This window comes from Pieris napi, chromosome 9 (assembly GCF_905475465.1).
Source record: "Pieris napi chromosome 9, ilPieNapi1.2, whole genome shotgun sequence".
Taxonomy (NCBI): Eukaryota; Metazoa; Arthropoda; class Insecta; order Lepidoptera; family Pieridae; genus Pieris; species Pieris napi.
In genome coordinates this window covers 4316758-4336552 of record NC_062242.1, presented here as the reverse complement: position 1 = coordinate 4336552, position 19795 = coordinate 4316758, and the positions used below count along the sequence as shown (strand labels likewise).

At 36.5% G+C, this 19795-nt stretch overlaps 2 protein-coding genes across 2 annotated transcripts; one reads left to right on the top strand and one right to left on the bottom strand.

Moving 5' to 3' along the window:
- Nucleotides 1-2343: 2343 nt before the first annotated feature.
- LOC125052723 lies at nt 2344-9862 on the bottom strand. Its single transcript, XM_047653720.1, has 4 exons — nt 9659-9862; nt 8178-8313; nt 6927-7054; nt 2344-3183 (listed from the first exon to the last, which is right to left on the bottom strand). The coding sequence occupies exons 1-4, from the start codon at nt 9667-9669 to the stop codon at nt 3009-3011; spliced, it is 450 nt and encodes a 149-aa protein (XP_047509676.1). The 5' UTR covers nt 9670-9862; the 3' UTR covers nt 2344-3008.
- Nucleotides 9863-12874: 3012 nt separating this feature from the next.
- LOC125052535 (glutamate receptor ionotropic, kainate 2-like) lies at nt 12875-18269 on the top strand. The gene is made up of 12 exons (XM_047653442.1): nt 12875-13023; nt 13088-13254; nt 13539-13709; nt 13779-14627; nt 14865-14928; nt 15180-15325; nt 15398-15961; nt 16247-16332; nt 16771-16852; nt 17482-17530; nt 17616-17731; nt 17810-18269. The coding sequence occupies exons 1-12, from the start codon at nt 12927-12929 to the stop codon at nt 18242-18244; spliced, it is 2826 nt and encodes a 941-aa protein (XP_047509398.1). The 5' UTR covers nt 12875-12926; the 3' UTR covers nt 18245-18269.
- Nucleotides 18270-19795: the final 1526 nt, after the last annotated feature.

The window sequence follows — 19795 nt, the reverse complement described above, 5'->3', positions numbered from 1 at the left end:
TATAAACAGATTTTTATTTTATTTAAACTCCATTTATTTTACGAGCACCTATATTTGTATTGATTTTATTATTGAAAATATAATAATAATATTAAAGCTCATTTGTAGACTTTTTATGATTTAAGCATATTTTTAACTATACATAAAAACATTAAGAATAACGTGACCTGTCACGCCCGCTGAAGTATCATTTCTTCAGTGTATACCACGTGGTCATAGGTTCGAACCCCGGCTGTGCGCCAATGGACTTTCTATGTCCGCATTTAACATTCGCTCGAACGGTGAAGGAAAACATCGTGAGGAAACCGACATGTCTAAGACCCAAAAAGTCGACGACCCAGTCTGAGGCCCAGACCTAAAGAGGTTGTAGCGCCACTGATTTTTTTTTATGAAATGGTATAATGATTTTCTTACACCGGGTTCACAAGAACATAGAGTATCCCAGTTCAAAAATGATGAACGATATACGGCATACAAGATTATGGATCAACACACGCAATTTATATGGCTTGAGGTAGAACTACTTCCAATATTACAGAAATTCTCCGAAATTGAAACAGTGTTTATATCTACATGTATGCAATTAAAACTTGTTTGTACTATCGTCGACGTATGCCAGGAACTGCAGAAAGACCTTGCCAGAAGATACGAGAGCTATTTGCCAAATAATTACCAGTAAAACAAATTTAGAAATCTGAGGCAAACGCCATGATTGTAGCATTACTGTTTAATGGCATAGCCGACTATTGTATACGAACAACGGTCCACAAATCTGATAAATATTATAGATACATAGCAAATATATTGTTAGGGGCCATCCATAAAGTACGTCACACGTTAATGGGGAGGGAGGGTATCACCGAAGTGTGACATCGTGTGACAAGGGCATGGGGGGGGTCAATACTTTTGTGAGGTCACATGTTAAAATTTTAAATACTAAAACCATTGATATACAAAAAACCCAAGATACACAGTCTCGAATAAAAGTAACGCTCGAAAGTGTCCCGAAACACTATTTCTGTCTCTTTCTATAAGTTACAAGCATAAATTATTGCAAAATCAACCTTACGCGAATTGTTTAAATTTGTTATTACAACGATTATTTTTAAATACATACATAAATTTAAAAAATGTGTGTCGTCACATCAGGAGGGGGGGGGGGGGGGGTTATAAAAATGTGACAACCTGTGACAAGGAAGGGGGGAGGGGTTCAAAAGTCCTAAAATTCGTGTGACGTACTTTATGGATGGCCCCTTATAGGTACAATGAATTTACCATAACGTGACAGGAGTCCGCATTATACCTAAAAAAAGGTAAAATCAGAAACGCTATCTTGCCTTAAAATAATGAAGATAACATTTCCTTTGTGTAAATAATTTATGGAGACGAGATATTCATATGAATTTAATTTTACAAATTTATAAATGAATCTCGTAAGTACACTTTACTCACCCTCTGACCTACATCTATGTATTTACCGTGTATGAATAGCACAAATACGACAAGGAACCGAGATGACATTATACGAATGATACGGTTTTAGCTGCAGCAGGGCCCAGGGTGGAAGATTAGGACGTGGATGACTCAGACTAGCCGGGGTTCCGCTTACACTAGTGTTCCACTACATAACACAGCAGATGCTTTCCTCAACTTCACACGCCAACGATTTTATCAAAGTATTTTTAAATTGTATTCTTTATTCAAGCAATTTTAAACTTTATTTGTTCCAGACTAGTTTTACTGATAATTTATGAAAATAAACTGTTATGCAAATTTTATATTTTTACTTTTTACGGTCGACTTTGAAGTGTAAACTTCGACAGGAGCTGGGTGGTCGCCGCCCACTCCATGATATCGGGTTACCGATTCGCAATTCCTTCGTAACTTCACCTAGAAAAATATCTGCAGGTACACTGTGTAGTGTAGTGTCAATATTGTAAGACTCATGTCTAAGGGTGCGTACAGACTATGTAACATATTATATAACTTGTGTTTTATAACACGTCCACATTATGTAACCTTGTTATGCAACATTATAACATAAAACAATACTGTACACATTAGAATAACAATGTTATATAACCATTTTAAATAACAAAAGAAAAACAAAAAAACGTAAATGCTCTGTTCGTCCTAGCATACATATCAATAACATGTTATTATAACATTCAATGTCCACATTATCTGAAACATGTTGTATAGCAATGTTGTATAACATGTTATGTTATATAGTCTGTACGCACCTTAACAGAAGAAACATTGGAAATTTAAAACGAAAATCTATATTTTAAATCTTTTGAGAATCGGCTGCCAGAACAATACAAAAACGAATATGGAAATAAATTAACACAACTATTATATTTATTAAGTTTCAATAATAAAGCACAATCTTATTACGTGAAATGATACATAGTTAAGCATCCGGGTGGCACATATTTGATGAAGTAATAAAAATTCGATTTATTTTGTTTTTTGCACTGAACGTGAAAAGTCAGTGATAAAAATTTAAAGCGCTGTAAAATCTTTTATCGGTGTAGGTACTATTATCATGCTTAATATGAACTTATTTACGACCTCATAACAATTTTGTAACATAATTTCCTCTTAATATTAACTTTTGGAATAAAACAATATTATTGAGGGGTACAAGAATAAAAATTGTTTATTTATTATATGTATTTTGTTCAGATATTTAAATTTAGCCAAGTAACTAGTATTTATTTACAACAAATAATGGCTTTACAGGATTTATAACTTAATGTGCAAATTGAATTGAATGTTATAAATCGAAAAATTTCTCGCCTGCTTTTTTAGATGACACTACACTACTGTCATTTTATTTAAAAAAATCTTTACTTTACTTTGAATTAAGTAATTTCTTAGTTTGCAAAAAAGACGCACGAAATTCGCAAGCTGTCTTTAAACCAATATTAAATTACATATCAAATTTGGTTGAAAAAAAGCATTTTTAAGCTAAAATAAACTACGAATATTTACAATTTAAAGTTCTAACTAATCCTTAGTAAATATTGAATGAATTCGTACAATAAGTTGACCTTGAATGGACAAGCTGAATATTTTGCTCTGCAAGGTTCGTTGATCTCTTTTCGCGAGGATTTTCCATAGTTATATGCGTTTTTGAATACTTCTAACGCAGTGACATCTTCCTCTCTTGCCTCAAGTCTGAAAAGAACAATCAAAACTTCACACTACTACACAGTTCTTACACTACTACTAATTCATACACATTAAAAGTATGGAAACACGTAAATAACCTACAATAAAAAAAAAACGCATTCCTGTTTCGTTACTAAGTACTTTTGCACAGGTAGATACCGGTGATACCAGAAATTGTTTCTAAATACACTGTTCAAACATGTCATTCAAATGACTAAAGCTATGAAGATACTTTAATCGAACTACGTATATAGTGACGTCATTAGACGTTTGTAGCAGAGAATGTCTTAACCAAATAATACTTACATTTATAGATAGTACATATATACGTGTATATTAGTAAAGAGTTTCTCTATCAATTTCGTTAGTTTAATACCCCATTCAAAATTATCCGAATCGCAAACATTGGTACCTAAACAAAATATGTCTTAAAAGGAAATTCCATGTTCATATTTTCATGACAATAAACGGTCATGTTGCCGTCTTCTTGTTTAAATATGAAGGCATAATAGCATCCAAGTACTATTATGAGATTAACATTTATAAACTAATTAAAGCTGATGAGTCTATTTAAACTTCGGTCATTTTGGTAGACCACCTATGTTGTTAAGTATAATGTGCATGCGTCAAACTTTTGAATGTCTTTGTAACAATATCGCCCTGAAACAGAATTAACTTTACGTTTAAGATATAATTTCTAGGCCTTAGGTATAATATAATAAGTAGAGTATGTTAATTGAGTGACTTTAAGCCCCGGTTTAGCAATGGGTTTTTCTTTTATAATTATTTTTTTCGTAGGGTGAAACGAAACATAATGAGAAAGCCATCATGTCTTAGGACTTAGACGCAAACATCTCCAACGTACAATGTTACCTTAGTAACTAATATTCGATATTTGAAACTTATTTTTGAAATCCGTGTTTTAATAAAATCTTATGGTGGATTTAAAACGCAGTACCGATATTTAGCATAATTAATTCAAGTAGATAGGTGCTGACTAGGCGGTTTAAAAGTTTGCATATATTTCACGAAAAATTAAGCAAACTTAATGTTAAAAATGGTTAGAATAACGACTCAGCCTACTTTATGATACAAGCCTAGAAAATATTTTTACTATATTTGCTCGTTTATATTTGAAAAGTCTGTATTATTTTATATAATTTTACTATTACTTATCGAGGGTCCGACATAACTGTGTTCAATTAAAGTTCAATATACTTAAATGATAATCAGTATGACGCAATTATTCGACTTAGTCCTTTCAGGTTTATACATTTCGTATGTCTTCTTTCTAAAGCTAAATTCCCTTTTAAAAAATCTCTCTAATATGTTTTATAGTCATCATTTATAATTTATGGGTCCTGAGACGTTCCTTTAACCGCAGAAATAGGTAGATATCACTAGAAGCTAGATCCGGTGAATATGGAGGATGTTCCATCGATTCGAAGCCACCTTCTTGTATGTCACCCATCGCAACTCCAGACTTGTCCACAGCGTGATATCTTGGTGATACAAAACAACTTTGGTGAGTTTGCCATGCCGTTGCTTTGGTCACGTAACTTTGTTATTTGTCCTGCGTACACACTACACAGTCCCCGTAATGCTCCATGGTTAAGGTATTCGATCATTAAAGCCGTTTTGGCTTTCCAGACAAAACAGAGAAAAAACGAGCTAAATATCGGTCACGAACTTGTTGAACAAACCCAGCTTTGTGAAATTCTCACCGCAGAAATAAATCAGACGAGATTGTGTATAATATTATGGCCACTTCCTTTAGAAATCTTTCCTTCTGTTATAAAACAAAGAGCAACGCGACAATCCGCCAAGACAATATTTTCAACATTTTCAACATGGGGGAATATAGAGAATAACCGTCAATGCTGAAATTCTCTCAAGTTTAGAGTTACCAGTAAAAAGTAGATATATTTTATTACCGCGTGAACTTCAATAAATAAACATTTTTTAAAACACGTTCCGATTCTCGACTCGAAGCAAACAATCTATCTATATATATAAAAAGAAAATGGTGTTCGTTTGAGGCTCTTTCACGCTTAAACCACTGATCGTATCGACATGAAACTACCACTATTCGATGCGAAATTTTTCGATAGATGGTTTATGGCTATTTATTTTTTTAATTCCAACGTTCCTTCATTTTTTTATTTCTGTTTTACTTTTATGAATAATTTTCCCGCTAATAAAAACAAAAGAGGCTTCCTAGAACCTCTAAACGTCAACATCTGTTAAAAACTCGATTTTCGAAATATTTCAATTTTCTTAGCGGGAAGTTAAAAAGAAGAATAATAAAAATATGAAAAAAAATAAAATAATGAAACATAAAATTTATTTTAATTCGTCCAGCAATGCGGGCGCGAAACGGCTAGTTGAATTATATTTAAAAAAAACAAAAGACATTTATTTTGATTATTATCATTATACATTATGACTAGGCTTTTTTCTTTCCAAGAAGAATATATCGAATTATCACTATTTATTGATTATTCCTCGTACAAAATGTGTACTTTTATAATATATTTCATCTTAACATTAATTTAGACTTTTAACATTAATAGCAAGATGATTAAGATGGCGCCCCACTGCACAGTTTTTCAAGCTGAATTGACGGCACTACGAAACGCGACTAGCCACATAAATAAAAATAAGCGTGACGCTAAAATATACAGTGATTCTAGGTCAGCATTAGATGCTATTGTGAGTGGACGATCTCTCGATCCCCAGGTAGCCGAGATCCGCCGGAGCCTGGAAGAGTGCCGCAAAAGAGGAACTCATATAAGCCTCTTCTGGGTAAAGGCGCACGTTGGTACGCCAGGGAACGAGAGGGCGGACACGTTAGCAAAAGAAGCGGCGGAAAGACTAAGGTCAAAACCTGAATACGCCGCATACCCCCTGTCATATGTAAAACATCAGATAAGGCAAAATACTCTAGATGTATGGAATGAACGCTACCTGGGGGGTGAAACAGCTGGAACTACAAAATTATTTATCGCAAATGTTAGAACTGCGTACAAATTAATAAAAGAGAAGCGTTTCACACCCCAGATGGCGCAAATTCTTACAGGGCACGGAGCCTTTGCACATTACCTTCATAGGTTTAAAATTAGGACAAGCCCAGCATGTGACTGCGGCGATGAAGAACAAACAGTAGAACATGTGCTCATACATTGCCCTATTTTCGCATCGTCCAGGCACGACCTGGAGCAACAAATGCAGATGACTGTAGACCGTAACGGCCTACAGGACATGTTAATAAAGCACAGATCGTGCCTGGAACGGTTCTGCGAAAAAATTGTGGAATATATAAAGGCGGCAAACAAAACCCCAAGAACGGGTCTCGCGAGGAATTGCGTCCCGGCTCGCCCATGAATATTGTTAACAAAAATATTACAGATGTAGCCGGGGCGTCTTTCGCGAGACGTGTGATGTGCAAGGGTCCCTGGACACAATGGCAGGGGAGTAGAAAAGTGATATATTAAAAAAAAAAAAAAAAAAAAAAATTAATTTAGATATTATTTATGACTGGACTTTTCTACACAGTACCCACGCTGGATAAAACCGGATGAAACGAAATTTATGTACATTTGGCTAAATAAAGTTCCATTATTTTGTTGTTTAGTGAAAGCTTAACGATGTTATCATACCTTATACTGATATGAAATGTATAAAAGTCGGTGGCATCTTAAGAGATGAAGGTTGCGCAACCCGCTATAAAGTTATTACAGAAAGCTTACGCAAGCATGTAGATGAAATCCTCTCTCAAATGGGTTTTTATTTCACTGGCCCCGAGGTCACAGAACAAGTACCGTGTGCATTGTATTGTGTCGTATTGTAGAATTTTCCCCCAACGCACATGAGCTTTCTGTAAAAAAAAGATTCTTAAGTATAGTGGAATTTATACAGCAATAATATTGCGTAATTGTGATAACGAGGAAAACTACTGCAACTAGTCTTTGCAGGGGTTTATTAAAGAAATTGAAATAGAATATTTTCTCTTTCATATTTTTATTATATATTTAGACCGATTTCAATAAGGAGTCTGGAGACATTGATATAAAAGATTATTTGGACTTATAAGCACTATCTATTTAGATCGTAGGTACTTAGAAATATAAATATTGTTCTATTTTTATTCGCGTACAACCTTACTTGCGTGATTAAATGACAGTAAAAAGGGTAAATAAAACATCAAATGGATCTCCCAAAAATTACTTGAACAGCGACCCACAATAGTTTAGTTGAGTCGATAGCGCGGCATGTACTTATTTTAACAAGATATTGATAAAATAATGCACGTCGAATTGATACCAATTATAAAGATAATAATTAACTAATAGGGAATATTTCTTTTTCTTTTCATTAGCTGTGTCGCACTGTTTTTAGATGCACAATTATACATAGCTGTCAGATACTTTTTCCGCGCACTTTAAAATCTGTATCTGTATTAATTTTAATATTTAAAAATGAATCCCTATTTCCCTTGGTCACGGCATCACGCGTGAACGGCTGGGCCGATTTCGCTAATTCTTTTTTTGTTGTGTTTGAGTCAGGAGAAGGTTCTTATGAAAGACAAAAATAAGAATACTTAACTACCATTTTAAGTAACCCTGACTTTTGTTATGATAGCAAATCAATATTTATAGTTAAAACAGGACACCGTCTGTCGGGTCCTCTAATTATCCATAAAAAGCATTGATACTATTACATAATCTTTAGTTTACGCGAGTACAATATATTTAAATTAAATTTCCTCAACGGATATAAACGCGAATTTTTTGAATTATTGTTATATATATTATTGTATATACAGTTGTTGTTAGTTAGGAATGCCCTAACGCTGTAGAATACTGGAAACATCGAGTTATGTAAATATTGTATTAAATTATATTATTATTGATGTATATAATATGTTTTATGTAAATTAATCATGTAGTGCACACTGATTTACGCAACACTTAAAAACTTTTGAACAGTAAAAACCTTACATATGAGTTTGGTGATGTCAAATCTCGCTTGAAAATCAGACGAAAAACTTTTGCAGCAGTGATGGCCTGGTAGTCCTTAACAAGTATATGTATACAGTATAGAACTCCAATAAGCAAGCCCAGCAAAATTATAAGCCTGCAAAAGAAATATCCAATTGGAATAAATTTCAATAAAATAATTTTTTCTTAAACCTTTTTTTGGCATGGAATACATTTTCAATAGAAATATTTACATAGCCAATCCCGTTCCTCGGGTGAGTACGTAAAGCTGTCTGTCATGTGCCTGTTCTCATCATGAGGTCTAGAGGGAAAGAAGAGAATCTTGTGTACCTAAGCAAATAGTCGCGCTTTTATAGAGTTCCTTCGTACAAAGCAAGTCTCAAAAGATAAGCCGCCGTGGCCGAGTTTGCCTGATGAAATTATTATTCTAGAGCCTAAACACGGCCTTATGTTGATATGGGTATAACATTGAACAATGAAAATGTAAGAAAATGATATAAATTTTAGCTCCTCTGACAGATAAAAATAATTGATCTTACCTTTGATTATCTATTTGACTATAAGACTCAAGACACCTGGAACGAGCGCTATGTGGGGGGCGAAACAGCCACAACAAATATGTTTTTCAAAGAATGCGGTATACAAACAGGTCAAGATAAGGCACTTTGCACCCCACAATGCGCAGATCCTGACTGGCCACGGGGCTTTAGGATACAATTTACACAGATTCAAACTGAAGACAAGGCCTGCGTTCGACTGCGACGAAAGAATCATTCAAACTGTGGTGGTCATTTACTTGTTGACTGTGCGACTATCGCAAGAACCAGGTGTGCCCTGACGCTATAGCATGAAATACTCGAGCACAGATAGCAGCTGGAAAAATTCTGCCTATGAGCACTATGAGCACAAAGGACATATAGGCAGCACAAAAGGTGCCACGGGTCCTGCCGCCCAGCGGGCTCCGGCTCTCCTATTACTTAATTTATAATTATCATCAGGATATTTCGGGAGAGTTTAGGGAGAGTAGACTCTCCTGTTTAGCTGCTCGGCCATGGATCTGCCCAGATCGCATGTTTCGCTATTATCTTATATAAATAAAAACTTTGATTAAACATGGCTATATATATATATATGTTTACCAAACGTTAGTGTTTACCAAATGTGCGTATAATATTATTTAGCCGGGAATCAAAACTCAAGTAATTCGGGTTATACACCAATATCCGGATCTAAGTATTACAGTATACGCATAGGATGTAATATAGTAAATATACTATAACTGTAATATAGTAATATCTGGAAAATTAATATAATAACGAAACTTATAAAAAACTAATAACGAAACAAGACGTTGCCGTATTAACAGTAGATGTCATAACAGTATGGTGTTACCATTGTTGAGGTTAATAAAATAAATATATAGCCAAGAGTTTTATTAAGTTAATTTATATAAGATTAGTTATCGAAGCTAAAATACTTACTTGACTCCCATTGTTCAACGCAACAAACAAGTGCTAACACAAACAAACTTAATTTGAAAATGCGTATTTTCTGCATATCCTCATTCACAACTCCTAAGTATAACTCGACGTGTAAACAGTGTACATACAAATTATATGAATTACAAGAAAGTGGTATTCATTCTCATTTCGCCGTTTAGCCGAGACCTATGTCGCCGAGAAAAGCGAAATCGTCCAAGACGAGTTTTTGGTTTGATTTCCGGAATAGATTATAAATTTCGCAGAACAGCCACTATAATATTCTTAATATTTTATTTGTATGTAAATAATAAATTAATCAATAACATATATCTATAACATATATATATATAAAAAAATAACTTTATAAAAACACTTGCATAACTACAAAAATATATTATACATCTATAATTTCAGTACATTAATTGTGTTTGCTAGTGCGTTTGAAATAATATCTGAATCAATTATGCAAATATCAATAGCGTGATACAGGTCTAAGTAATAAAAGACTAATTAACAATTATTGTTTACACAAGAAATCACGTAGAAAGCCTGGTAGTTATATACAGATATTAGGTAAATGTTTTGGTACAATTTACAGCTTCTGCGTATTTCTTTACTCACCGCATAAAGGTAGAAATAAGGCAAGGCGTTTCTTATATAACATTTTATCCGTATGAATAAAGTTGTATAGTCCTGTTAACACGTCTAACGGACTTGTAAACGACTGTTATTATATAATATTGTACTTGCAATAACATACAGTGGATTTCGCGTATTTAAACGACGATGAAGGAACCGATTTCGTCGTGATATACGGAAGTCGTTGAGCAGTGTTGGCCTAGTGGCTTCAGCGTGCGACTCTCATAGCTGAGGTTGTAGGTTCAATCCCCGGCTGTGCACCAATGGACTTTCTTTTATGTGCGCATTTAACATTTGCTCGAACGGTGAAGGAAAACATCGTGAGGAAACCGACACGTCTTAGACCCAAAAAGTCGACGGCGTGTGTCAGGCTGATCACCTACTTGCCTATTAGATTTAAAAATGATCATGAAACAGATTCAGAAATCTGAGGCTAAGACCTAAAGAGGTTGTAGCGCCACTGATTCATTTTATTTATTTATTCGGAAGTCGTAACAGGCAAAATATAAAGATAAAGACACGTACAGGTGTATAGTTTATATTAATTTATTATTAAAAACATTTGCACACATAATTATTCACTGGAACATTTAAAAATTGTGTAATATTAGTTTGTTTCAATTTATTTTTTTGTACTACTGTACGTTGTAAGGTTTATTCTGTTTTCATTACTTCTTCAATATCTATAATATCCTTTCCACCACCAAATAAACAATATAATTCTTCCTTCACATTTTCCTCATCTTGTGTCGTATGTGGTACACTAGCGGCTTCTGAAAAAACTTTGACTACCACAATATCTGCTTTTTCAGCTTTCTGAACACTCAGAATAAACTTTTCAATCAGTCTGGAAAAATGATTAGCCTTTTCTTGCAGCAGACGACCGCTCAAAGGTATGTTTTGGCTACATTGCCCAATGTATTTTATTTTATTTTATTATTAATATGAATCATATTGGAACAATTCTTTCTCTCCTTCAGGGTATTCAGATCTAATGAATTGGTGCTAGAGAAATGAAGTGGATAATAAAAAATTTATATAAAGCGATTTGTTTTTTTTTTCAAAACAAATACGTCATGCATTTTCCTTCTAAACCCACATTCGGTAATATTGATGCGATGATTCAGAACTTACATAAGTCAAGTACATAGTAGTAGTATAGGTTAGTACTTTGTTATTGAATTATTTAATAGAGTCCTCTATTTAACATGTCACAAAAACATTAAAATATATGACATCTAGCGGATAGTAATGCTATTATTGTAGAATAAATGTTAATAACAACCCATAGAATATTACAATTATTCCCAAGGAAAATTACATAGTTTTACCGCTACCAAACGTTAGACAATTCCTGCGGGTAGACATAGATGGCGCTATTTTAAATACAACTTTTTACGTTCGTGTTCAGAAACGTTTCAAATTTAAATTTTTCATTAATTTCCTCGGTTTTTAATTTAACATTTATTTAATTTATAACTAGACTTGGTCTTTCAATGATAAGGAATTTTTGGGCGGTAGGTAAGTCGAGAAAAACTAACGAGCGTCCCGCGTCCGATAGACTGTCTTATTTAATTAATTGTCTATAGCAAAATCAATGAAACAATAGGGCGGCAGGGCTGGCAAAATTCCACGGGTCTTCGACCCAAGATGTTGTATGGATGAATGTGAAGTCTCCAATACACATTGGGCTAACGTGAGGACTATAGACCATTCCCTCTCGCCTAAGAGAGGAGGCCTATGGCCATTAGTGGGACATATACAACGTGTAAAGTTTATTAAAATTAAACTGAGTAGGGACGATTTTTACTGATAGGGCCCCATCAAAAAAATTGCCACGAAAGAAGATTTGCCACGGGCCCCAGATGGTATAGTTACGCCACTGATTAAAGTATTGTCTTGAGTTATATTCATAGATTGGCTAAATATTTCAATCAATTATCAAAATTCTTAATTGAGATACGTGAACTATTTCTAAGGAGATACTTTTACCTTCCTCATAAATCAACATGTATTCGACATAACTACTACCTAGTAATTTTGTGTTATTTAACTGAAAATAAAAATAAAATTCAATAATATGCACATGGACCACATAATAATACGACATCCTAATAATAATAAAATAGGCAGTTTAACTATTTGTAATGTATCCTACACTATACTAGAATAAGTCCAGTAGATGGGACTGGCGCCAACTTCATGTGCTGTTTTTCAGTAATTTATTAATTAAACATTAATATTTATTTAAATTTTAACGTCTAAAATATGAGACCTCAGTGTCCTTGAGACAATATCACAACCTGTAACTAGCAAATGCTCTAATGCTAGCAAAACTTTTGCGTTTATTATGAACTATCTGTTAAAAAAAAATAGGACTTTTTGATTTTGTTTTAATTTTTTTTTATATTTACTTTTCTTAATATTTGTATGTTATGATTACTAATAAAAAATTGAGTTGCAATTCAATTCTTTTACCCGATTTTTACTGTCTGCAATGGATTATGAATTCCATTCAGCGTCTTTCAAGTCGTCTAAAAATAATACGACGCTGTCGACACGCACGTGTTCTATATTTTGCGTGCGCCTGAAGTGCGGGGCAGACTAGCAAGCGACATAAGACAGTATAATGAGATTCGGTGATGACGTGTTGCAGGTCCGGCTGCAAACGCTTGCTTTGATTGTGGTTGCATTGGCCATTACCCGAGCGAAGGCGCTGCAAATCGGTGCGTATTTAGAAGTTGCAGAGCGTTCTCATACGTACGTGGACTAAAAAAAGTTTGTGTACAGGAGTAGTAGAGAGCGATCCGGAGTTGGGCGCGCGGCTGGCGGCGGCTTTAGATGCGGGGCTACGTGCAGAAGCCGAGATCGACAGTGACGAAATTCAGCAGAATGTTAATCTCGCGCCTGTGGAACCAAACGAGCCCCTTGCGTTGTCCACCCACATTTGCCTACAGGTACCCATTAAACCTACTTTATACTGGAATGATAACTTACTTTAAAATTAAAAATAACCTTTTTCACACTTATATTATTAACTCGACGTTCTAGGACTTTCTAAAAAAATGTGTCTACGAAATTTGGTATTAATCATTTATTTTGGTTATATATCATTCCTTTTTATGTATAACCAAAATAAATTATATTATATTCCTTTGATAAGACTATAGGTCAAACATTTATTGTTAATAGTAACAAGACATGAAAATTGTTATACCTAATATTATAATATATTTTTCAGGCTAGGGATGGCGCGCAGGCGGTGGCCAGTGGCGTCAGCGGAAACGAGGGTGTAGCGGCGGCTGTGCGCGCCGGTGTGTTGTTGCTGTTAACGGCACCCTCGCCGCATCGCAACCTCGACGCACTTGCCACTGCACTCGACCTCTTCCCGCATCCCGATGTTCTTGCTACGGTGCGTAAAATCGCCTTTGCAAAGCACCCACAACCTTCAACGCTCACTACCGACCAACATTATTTTCAGGCTGTGGCGGAGCTATGTGTGGCAAAAGGCTGGCGCGAAGCTGTAGTGTTGCACGAGGGAAGTGCCCGAGCAATACCGCTACTCACGCGACGGGACCTCCTGACACTGCGTGCACGGCAATTACCGCCTCTGGAAGATGACGATGCACTCAGAAATCTGCTGCTGATTTTGAAAAAGTGGGGAGCAAATAAGTTCATAATATGGTGCGAAGCGGAGTGTAGCAAACGTGTGCTAGATGCAGCACAGCGTGTTGGGCTATTATCGGAACGTCACGCATACCTATTGCCTGCACTTGACCTGCACACGCTACCGCTCGACGATTTCAGCCATGGAGGCGCTAATATTACCGCTTTGCGGCTCTTTGAACCGAACTCAACAAATGTGTTTGAGGCAATGCGGGTCTGGCAAGAGGAATACAAGAAGCGACTCGGCGAAGCGGCCAACGAGGAGGAACTTGAGCAGATCGCGGCGGCCCCGACTACCGCGCTTGTGTTGGCTTACGATGCAGCTCGCATCATTGCAGCTGCTCTACGCGAACTTAAGCTGAGCGACGGCGAGCGTGGCGATTGTGAGCACGGCTCTGCCGCATTTCACGCAGACACGCTGCTTAACTATATCAGGTCGCGCGGTTGGAAAGGCGCAAGCAGTGAGGCTGGGCTGCGCTGGGCCGCAGGGGGAGCGCGGCGAGATGTTTCATTGCTAGCCGCGGAACTGATCCCAGGTGGTGAACTGCGTACAGCGGCGACGTGGTCAGCGCACGGAGGCCTGGCGTGGCGTCCACGACCTCCAGCCCCACCGCCACCGACGGACTCTATGACTAATCGAACCTTCGTCGTCCTAATTGCTGAGGTGCATCTCCTATCTTTATACCTATGTCATACCTTATCTTATATCAGTTTCAACCGCATTGGTTATTTAGACAATTGACATAATTTACTACACAATTACTATTTAAAAAAATTCTTACCTATTTTCATGCTGGGGTATGAGTCAAATATACTGTTTTACGTAAATAACTCTAAAAACACAACAAAACGATAAAATGTGATTCAAAATATATAATAAGGTTTTTAATGTCCATTACAGAATAAACCATATGTAATGCGGCAACAATCAGCAGATCGGCTGTCGGGTAACGAGCGCTATGAAGGTACTCCTTAAACATTTACTTAGTTTTACTTATTATCGGTTTAAACATGGAATTTTAGTAAATTATTGAAATACACGTTTGCAAAAATGTGGTATGTATTATAATAAAAAACAACACTTGGCAAGGCATATAATATGTTTATAAATAAAATGTTCAACGAAATGGAAACTTTTGGTTTTAAAGTTTCCCGTCAGAGTCAATAAACTACTCAATTATCATTTCCCATTTTACTAAGATGCTACGTGATGTAGGATTTTGCATCGAACTGATCGAACGGTTGGCTCAGCTCTTGCAATTCAACTACACCCTGGTGGAGCAGCCTGACGGTAACTATGGCTCCCGCAACAAGACTAACGGCCAGTGGAATGGCATGATGCATCGCCTCATGACTGACCCGGTATGACCTACTTCTAACACGAGCTAAATCTCTTATAATATTTTTTTTCTTTAATATCACTTCTATCGACAGGGAATAGATTTCGCGATCACGGACCTAACAATAACAGCTGAACGCGAGGAGGCAGTGGACTTCACGACGCCGTTCATGAACCTCGGCATTGCCATCATGTTCCGTCGGCCGAAGGCACCTGAACCGGCAATGCTCGCCTTTTTACTGCCATTTTCAAATGGTGTGTGGTTATGCGTTGTGCTAGCCTACCTCGGCACGTCCCTGGTGCTGTACGCTGTGGGACGGCTGTGCCCTGACGAGTGGCAGAACCCGTATCCATGTGTAGAGGAACCTCCCGCACTTGAGAATCAATTCACGCTAGGAAACGCGTTATGGTTCAACATGGGCGCAGTGTTAATGCAGGGTTCTGAGGTCGCGCCGGTAGCATATGGCACGCGAGCCGTGGCAAGCGCGTGGTGGGTGTTCGCTTTGGTTATAGTCAATTCATATACGGCCAACTTGGCCACGCTACTCGGCACTAAGACGTCCAATGAGGTCATCCATGATGTGCGTGATCTGGCTGATAACGAGCTTGGCATTACCTACGGCGCTAAAGCAGGTGGTTCCACCTACACCTTCTTCGAGGTAAGACTTTCTTTTAACTTTATTATTAACAAATCCAATAGATGTAGCTTTTCTGTCTTCTAAAAGTTATATAATTTTTTATAGTAGAACGATTTCAAATGACTGAGGTTTCAGATGGATAGATATATAAAAAAAAAAATTCTAAGTACATCTTATCATGATAATTTTACTTGTTTATTAAATACTAAAGTTCAATAACCAATAATTTTCTCCATTTGTCTACTTTTTTTTAAATAAATTACATGAATTTTTGTAAATCAATTTTTTTAGTACTCGTTATTACAGTATTCTAATAACGAGCTGTACCAGAGGATGTATCAAAAGATAAAGGACCAGGACAACCCGAAGACCAACGAAGCTGGAATTGCTAAGTAATGTGTGATTTTAAATTTACACACATATTTCTTAACTTTAGGAAATAAATATAGTATTGTAAAAATACGCTATATTATTTAACACGAGGCACAAGATTGAGGGCAGCCTTGTGATGAGCAGACGAAAGCGCGGCGATGGGTAAAAGACGGCTGGAGACAGTAAAAGATAGAAAAATCTGGAAATACTTGGAACAGGCTTGTATTCATGGGGGTTCATATGAATATAATTTTACTATTTTATTATTTTACTTAATGTTACTGTACTTAATAAGGTTTTTTTATTAAAACAGACCTTCATTTGGTATTGTATTAATGTCTTGTGACTTATATCTAGTTTTGTTTTGTTATGGCTAATAAAGCTTTATTATTATTAAGCGTTGTTAGCCGTAATTCTTATGTATATATAAATAGAAACATAACTGATTTTTATTGCAGAGTGGTAAAAGAGGATTACGCTTTCTTTGCGGAGTCAACCACAATCGAGTATACCATTGAGCGTAACTGTGAGGTCACCATGGTATGAATACTGCCTAACAGTCTTATAATATCGTGTTAACTTTAGTTACACTTAATTTAAGATTTCATTAAGGTAATAACATTATTTTTTGCAAATACAGAATTTTTTTATTGCTTGCCATTGCCAAAGAAGAATGTCAGTTTTACACATTAGGCTTCTTCTCTCTGTTCTCAATATTGCGATACTGCATGTAAAAGGATTTTCTGATATACAAATTTTTTTGACGAGGTAACATTTGTCTCAGTAACACGATCAAGGTCAAAGCCTGGTTATCTCTTCATTCACCTCAAGATCAGAATTTCTTGAACTGACACGGATTCAATGTAAAATGATGCTAATTTTGTCAACAGATGGCACCACATGCTGTTTGCATTCGTAAAATTAATTAATTAATTTATTATTTATTCAATAACTTTCCGATATTTTATGACTTATTCTGCTATTTGGAGCAGAGAAGAATCCACCAAACAAAGAGATAACTCACATCGGTCCAGCCGTTCTTAAGTTATAAGTGGTGTAACTTACACGACTTTTTTTTATATATCTATATAGATATAGATATAGATAGAAGTTAAATGTGTACCTAAATGTTTTTTTATTGTATACAAATATAATCTTTACCCTTATAGGTCGGCGAGCAGTTGGATAGCAAGGGCTACGGGATCGCCATGAAAAAAAGTACGAATTTGACTTGCTCATTTTAAGACTATCTACAAATAACAAGCGGCTTAAAGGCGAAACATAAGACATAATATTGTTATAGATTCTCCGTATCGACATTCGTTGAACCTGGCACTGCTTAATCTTCAAGAGTCAGGAGTTCTCCGCGAGATGAAGTACCGCTGGTGGAATGAGAAGCACGGCGGTGGCGCTTGCCAGGTGCTTTTTAGTTTATATGCTCACCTTCGCATCATTGAAACATATCGCTTATTTATGACATATGTTGTAACGTTTCAGCCCAATGATGAAACTTTAAATGAAGAATTGTCGATGCGTAACTTTGTCGGCCTGTTCCTCGTGCTGGTAGTCGGATGCTTTCTGGGCATAGTGGTGTCATGCTGCGACCTCGCATGGACAGCATGGCATCATCCACGAGACCCCTCCATGCCCTTCTCAAGGAGCTTCTGGGCAGAGCTGCGTTTTGTGTTTCGGCTTGATCTCACCGAAAAACCAGTACGCGGACCTCTCACTCCTCCGCGTGATTCTCCTCGCTTAGCGTCTGCGTCACCTGGCTCAGATCGCTCGACGTCACCTCACTCAGGATCAGTGCGCTCTGAAGAAGGGCGAGAACGGTTGCGCTCACCCTCGAACAGACGAAACAGTGCGCGACGCTCATCAATGCATACAGCAAGCATGCGCCTCGCGCGACACACTACACCGACCCCGCGCTGACGTACTAAATAAACAGTCAATCATTTTTTATTGTTTTACTAGCGGACCCGACAGACGTTGTCGTGTTTTAACTATGAATATTGATTTCAAATTGGTATAATTAATTAAAAAATATTTCAGAAACAAAGTGTTTATTATTCTAATGCTTTATGTTATACAACATTCTTTGTTTGTTTTTCTGGCTCGCATATTATAATATTATCAATATAATAACTCCGATCGAAGCATTTATTTTAAACGATATTCATTTTTCTTACATCCTCTTTGACGATATTTGCAGCACGCATTCTGTCAATGTTATGTCAAACGCCATAAGGTTACATCAAAAAGTTCGAAATTGTATGGTGGTTAAGTATTCTTAAATTTTCTAATTTTCCGCGCAATTTTTTTCTTTTTTTCTTTTATAAGAACCTTCTCCTGACAATTACAAACACAACAAAAAAAATCAGACAAATCGGTCAAGCCGTTTTCATGTTATGTCGTGACAACGGAAAACGGGTTTCATTTTTATATATATAGATTATATTAAAAATAATAAGACCGATACTACCCTTTCCCGGCAAAAAAGGCTCGTAGGAGGCCCCGACACCCACACTAACGGATCCGGACGATCCAATTACCGGAGCTAACAATAAATTAAAAGCCGCCCGCGCGGCCAATTATAATAAAAATCAAAATCAGATTAGGGTTAAAAACCTAACCTAACTGCGTACTTCGCTCACTCCAAGTCCAGTGAGCGTCCGTCCTGCCCTTCAGGCGACTGTTCACTCCGCGACGGCCCAACGCCCAAGCCAAGGTTCGAGTCTCACAGGAGACGCCCTTGCGCTATTCGCGGGTAAAGCGCCCATTCAGGAATCAGGCCGAGCTACACTTGCCAAAACACTAAACAGCCCGAGCTGAGCTGTAAAGGCCCTTATAGTAGTTGTTGAGTTTCATACGTCAACATTAGTAGCTGTGTAATAACAGTTGCGGGTTGCCCCCTAGGAGCTAGGTCCCTACACGGGTTTGATTCTGAGACACACGTTCTATCGTTAGCCATAACAAATTACAAATACATTGACTCTAAAGTTTAAACGCAAAAGACTGATAATGATAAACACTTTATTTACACACAAAAAAAAGAATAAAAAAGTTCACAGTAGATGTAAAAGAGTGGTCTTACTGCTAAGAGGCAAGAGTAGTTTCTTGAAATCCCACACGTATATTGACTAAAAAGAAACATTAAAAATACTATACACAACAACTACACTAAATATAACAGCATAAGCACAGGCTACGATACAATTATGGTTTATTGATACAATTTCGTTAGATGTTTCTTAAATGAACTCCTAGCCAGCGAGGTCTGTATGGCATACCTAGTCATAAAAATATAAATGAAATAACTCTGACCCCCTACATGTGTATTGGGATTTAGCATAGAGGGTAAATGGCACAAAAGAAACTTAAACACCTATTAGGTAAGTTTGAAATACAATGATTATCTCTGCTTTTTAATGACATCTTGTATCATCTTAACTAAATATTTTTATGTAAACTGGTTGGTCAATA

What these genes read in the sequence shown, in the direction of transcription:
- LOC125052723 (XM_047653720.1), bottom strand. An exon ending in TGACATCACCAAACTCATAT is followed by an intron (nt 7,055 to 8,177) that starts GTAAGGTTTTTA and finishes TTTTTTTTACAG; the next exon opens with AAAGCTCATGTGCGTTGGGG. An exon ending in GATTTCATCTACATGCTTGC is followed by an intron (nt 3,184 to 6,926) that starts GTAAGCTTTCTG and finishes TGTTCTTTTCAG; the next exon opens with ACTTGAGGCAAGAGAGGAAG.
- LOC125052535 (XM_047653442.1), top strand. Translation starts at nt 12,927, where the DNA reads ATGAGATTCGGTGATGACGTGTTGCAGGTCCGGCTGCAAACGCTTGCT. An exon ending in CCACCTACACCTTCTTCGAG is followed by an intron (nt 15,962 to 16,246) that starts GTAAGACTTTCT and finishes TCGTTATTACAG; the next exon opens with TATTCTAATAACGAGCTGTA. An exon ending in AACGAAGCTGGAATTGCTAA is followed by an intron (nt 16,333 to 16,770) that starts GTAATGTGTGAT and finishes TTTTTATTGCAG; the next exon opens with AGTGGTAAAAGAGGATTACG.